The 5,395-nt window shown below is 34.2% G+C and overlaps 1 protein-coding gene across 1 annotated transcript in view; it reads right to left on the bottom strand.

Annotated features, from left to right (window-relative positions):
- ADAMTS19 (ADAM metallopeptidase with thrombospondin type 1 motif, 19) overlaps window positions 1-5,395 on the bottom strand; it is a 394,617-nt gene that overhangs the window by 193,260 nt on the left and 195,962 nt on the right. The window contains exon 8 of the mRNA XM_006870690.1: window positions 1,616-1,670. Coding sequence (XP_006870752.1) covers window positions 1,616-1,670 — 55 coding nt within the window. The remainder of the gene's footprint in view (window positions 1-1,615; window positions 1,671-5,395) is intronic.

The raw sequence follows: 5,395 nt of genomic DNA, 5'->3' as shown, positions 1-5,395 counted from the left end.
CACAAGCAGAATGCGAGACCTTATCCAGAGAAGCAGCAGTGCCAGAGATGGAGGCAGAGATGTGGGCATGGAGATGGGGAGCAGCTGAGGACTCTAGATTCATGAACTAAGAAGAGAGGGACTAAGAGGTGGTGGCCAGGAGCAGACTTGCAGAATGTGCCCTTTGGAGATGTAAATTATTATATATGCATGAGTGGGGTTTTGTTGTTGTTGTTGTTGTTGTTGTTTGTTTTTTGAAAAAGCTAAAGTGGATAGAGAGAAAAACTGTTAACTGATGGTACATGGAGGGGATTATAATCAATGTAATGAAACAAGGTATATGATTTATTGGATGTAATAACTGATGATATGCCCTGTAAACATTCACTCAATCCACAATAAAAACCTTAATATAAAAAACTTCAAAAATCTATGGTACCTTGTAGATGTTAATTAAATATTGTGAAGACTTCTTCACTGACAATATTGCAATATGCACATGATAAACACAAATCTGACACTTTCAGACACTTACAATAACTCTTAAAACTACAAGGAAGACTTTGGGGAATGTCTAAATTAGGATGGTTTTGTTTTCTAAGGATTAACATTGAGAACACAAATTATGATGAGGAAAAGAGTGATATCTTGGATTTTGTTTTGTTTTAACATATCTGAATATGTATATGCATATATATATATATTCATATATTTTGAAGCTATTTAGTTGGTTCTGAGCATATTTTAATATACATATTATGTTGAGCAACATCATTATAATATTTTTTAATACAAATAAAATATTGTAATTAAATTACTCTTTCATTGTAAAGGATCTTTAGAAGAGAAACATCTCTTTTTTATTTTAATTGTGAACTGAGAGTTTACAGATTTGGTCATCAGTTTTATATTCAACAAATCAAATACTTCCTTTCATTTCAATGATTCCAATTCCCTCAATGGAACCTCACTTAATCCACTTCCTCACTGTGTTTCTTGTTACAATTCTTCCTTCTTTCCCAACAGTTCTGAATTTTGTCCTTGGCTTAAACGTTGCCTTTTTGATCTTAAATGGTTGACCATTGTACGCTGTGTGCACCTCACTAGTGTTGAAAATTGAGCCAAGAGGGTGAGTTCAGCTGCAGACCTGAAAAGTGATCCAGGGTCATAATTTCAGGGTTCTACCAGTAGCGTGGAACCGACTCCACGGCACATAACAACAACAACAACAACCAGTAGCGTGGGCTTTTTTGTGTGTGTGTAATTTTGAGTTTTATATTATATTTTCTTAAAATGAGAAGTATCTTAGTAATAGTAACTTCTGATACTAATTCCTTAAGAATTACGTTTATCAGTCTACTCCTGCAGTATGACTTGTCAAAATAGAAACATAAAGTATCTTCTGATTTATGTGTGGTCAGTACCTGATAAGAGCATCAGCCAAAAAATTAACAAGATAATAAATCTAGCTTTGTTTTTATTGTGGACCTGGGGAAAATGTTATTTTCTTATCAGTGCTTTATCTATATTTAGAAATATTAGGGGTTTTCCAAAAATTTGTAGAAAAATAGAACTAAAAGATAATGGACTATTTTGATGTCCCGTTATATGTAGGTTGAGCCTCTGGAATATTTACTGCATTATGCTATGTTCTGGAGACATAGGATCCCTGACCACAAATAAATGAAAGTCTAATTGAAGAGAATGAACTAATACAAGTTATAAGAAAAGTACACCAATGGAAGTGTACCAACTCCATGCATGTTAGACCACCAATGTTGTTTTGTTATGCTACTCAGCACCATCCAGTTGGTTCCCACTATGTACAACAGAACAAAACTTTGCCTGTCTTGCACCATCTTCATAATCATAAGCATGTTTGAACCATTGTTGCAGCCACTATGTCTGTCTATCTCATTGAAGGTCTTACTTATTTTGACTCATCCTCTACATTACGAAACACGGTATCCTTCTCCAGGAACTAATTCTTTCTAATAACATATCCAAAGTACAATTATGTGAGATGAAATATCCCATCACGTGAATGCACCACTGATTGTTTATCCATTCATCGACTGAAAAGTATTTAGATTGCTTCCACTTTGGGACTAGTGTGAATACAGGTGCTAAAAACATTAGAAAATAGTTTTAGTGTGGATTTAAGTTTTTCTTGTTTTGAAGTAAACAGAAATGAGATTTATGGGACATATGGTAAATACATGCTGCTTTTGTTATTAAATGCTGTTGAGTCAGTCCCAACTCATAGCAACCCTGTAGAGCGTTTTCAAAGGGGTGGCTGGTGGATTGGAATTGCCAACCTTGCAGTTAGCAGTCCAGTGCTTATCTTACAGCATCACATTAGGACTCCTAAAGAAAGTGAAAAAAACTGTTTTCCTAAGTGCTTTTTAAAATTCAGCATTCCCAACAAAAATGTATGATAGTTGCAATTCATCAACATCCTCCCCTAGGCTTGGTATTATCAGTATTTTTTAAGTTTATTCATGATAATTGTTGAATAGTGCTATTGCAAATGAGCTCTGGTAGCATAGTGGTTATGAGTCTGTCTGCTAATCTCAAGCTCAGCAGTTCAGAACTACCAGCCATTTCATTGGAAAAAGATGAGATTTTCTGCTCCCATGAAGATTTACATTCTTGGAACCATATATGGGTTTGGTAGGAGTTGGAACTGACTCCATGGCACATAACCACCACCACCACCACCAGTGATATCTCATTATGGTTTTACATTGCATATCCCTAATGACAAATGTCCTGGTGGTGCAGTAGGTTAAGCATTGGTTTGTTAACTGAAAGATAAGTGGTTCGAACCCAGCAGCAGCTCTGTGGGAGAACGATGACACAGTTTGCTTTCATGAGATTTGCAGTTTGGAAAACCTATGGAGCAGCTGTTCTCGATAATGGATTGCAGTGAGTCAGAATTGACACAACAGCAGTGGAGTTTTTTTGACTGACAAATGATACTGAAGATCTTTGCATGTGTTTTTTTTGTGATTCATTGCTCTTTTGACAGAAGTGGCTCTTCAAGTCCTAGGTATATTTTAAAATTGAATTGTTTGTTTTCTCTATGGTGAATTTTGAGGTTACTTGTTTCTAGATTCATGATTTACAAATCTTTTCTCCTTGTCTATAACTTAGGTATTTTTGTCCTATAAGAGTCATATTGTTTGGGGTTGTTTAAAAAATTATTGATGTTGATAATATTTAGGTTAGTAATTTTTCTATTGATGGATCACACACACATATATATGTATATATATATATTGCCAATCACTTGTTCTTCTATATTTTGCATAAGAGTGGCTTTCTAAAAAGTGATACAGTTTAACTAGCATGTTCACAATCATCATTTTTGAAGGCAGTAGAAGACCAAGACATTTTTAAATGATATAAAATTTAAGGTCTATAATAAATCAGAGAAAATAGCCTTGAATCATTCCTCACCCTATATCTTACCTCTTTATTTAACAATTCAAGGGAGACTGCCCTGGAAACATAAGCTCACACATTATGTTCAGGACCATGATAAATGCAGGCAATTATGAGAGTGTTTGAACATTTCTTCTTAGTGAAGCTATATTCACTTCTTTTTAAAGTGAATTTGACTTTCACTGCAGTTCCAATTTATGATTTTAATGATAAGTAACAATTCCCCAAATCTTAAAGTAAGTTCAATCAATTGAGCCTTTAATGACAATGTTTATACATTATATTTATTAGTATGGTCAAGATATGAAAGGAGTTTGGGCTTTGATTATAACATGCAGCATGTTTCTGATTCTCTTGACTAAATCTTTCCTCTTCTTTTTTTCCCCATTTTCTTCTTTTCTTCCTTCTGTCTTTTTAGCTTGAATTTTTCTCATTGAGTCAAAAAATAACTGCACCACTGGTTCTGCCCCATGGGCTGCTGAAGCCACACTTGCACTGACTCAGGGTAGAGAGTGCTTGGCCTTTCTCCCAATGAAGGTACCACGTTGGGAAGAATCAGAAGAGCAGTCTAAATGGTGGCAGCAGAGTCTGGACAGCTGGTGGAGGATGGGAAGGACTCCAAGCCCTCCACTCTTGAGAGATCCACTCTCCTCCTCTGGATCATATTTTGGTTTCATAGCTTAGAAATCTTTGCCTAATATAGAGTCACAAATATCTGCTCTTATATTTTCTTCTAGAGTTTTGTAGTTTTACATTTTATATTGGGATCACATTCCATTCTATTTTTTATACATTTGCTAAAAAACACATTTGTTATCAAATTCATGTCCATAGAGCTGTTTGTGATATTCCATAATTATAATTTTAATGTCTTTGGGATTTGTACTGATGGTCTCTTTTATTGCTTATACTGATAAAATATGCCTCCTTTCTAGTTTGCCTTGCCAAATCTGCTCATAGTTAATAATTATTATTGATAATTTTAAAACTCAGTTATGTTTCTACTGATTTTCACTGTTATTTTTCTGTTTTCAATTTCATTCATTTCTGTTCACATTATTATTCTCTTCCATCTGCATGATATGGATTTGCTTGTTTTGTTTTGTGTTTCATCTTTTCAGTTTGCTTTCGTGAAAACTTAGATGAATGATTTTAAAGTTTTTCTCTTTTTGAACAGTAACTTTTAATCTTATACACGTGCTACCCAAAAATGCGATATGCTGTCTTTTCATTTATTTCAGCTTAAAATATTTACTAATTTTCCTTGAAATATTCTCTTTGATCCATAAATTATTTATAATAATACTGTTAATTTTCCAAATAATTGCAGATTCCCTGCTATTTTCTTTTCACTGATTTCTAGCCAGAGAAAACAGGATTCTTCTTAGAAGTATTGGCCCAACTTTATTCACTTACTTTGAAAGCATCATCAGTAAAAATCACTAGAAAGGACATCATTGTTAGTAAACTGGAAGGTATATAAAAATAAGGAAGGCCTTCAGTGAGTTGGACTGAAAGGGTGGCAAAAACAACGTGATGCACCATCTAGCAATGATCATGAAGAAGGTTCAAGGCTGGTCAATGTTGTGTTCCTTTGTACATTGATAGTAAGTCAGAGTTAACTTATAGACAACAATGTCCATTTAGTTTGTTGATTTTTGTTCATTGAAATTTATGTTTTTGTTTTATTTTTTTAAATGAGTCATGTTCTCTTCTGAAAATGTTTCACGTTTGCTTGAGAACATGTCTTCCATATTCACTGTCCAACTTTCACATGCATATGATATTACTGAAAATACCATGGCTTGGGTCAGACACACCTTAGTCCTCAAACTAACATCTGTTTTGCTTGAAAACATTAAAGAGGTCTTGTGCAGTACATTTGCCTAATCAAGGATTTAATTTAAATTCTTGACTGCTTCAACCATTAGGGTTGATGGTTCATCCAAGCAAAAGAAAGTCTTTGATA

This window comes from Chrysochloris asiatica, unplaced genomic scaffold (genome assembly GCF_000296735.1).
Source record: "Chrysochloris asiatica unplaced genomic scaffold, ChrAsi1.0 scaffold00147, whole genome shotgun sequence".
NCBI classification, from domain to species: domain Eukaryota; kingdom Metazoa; phylum Chordata; class Mammalia; order Afrosoricida; family Chrysochloridae; genus Chrysochloris; species Chrysochloris asiatica.
The sequence above is the reverse complement of the archived record's forward strand: the minus strand, read 5'-3'. Positions and strand labels throughout refer to the sequence as shown.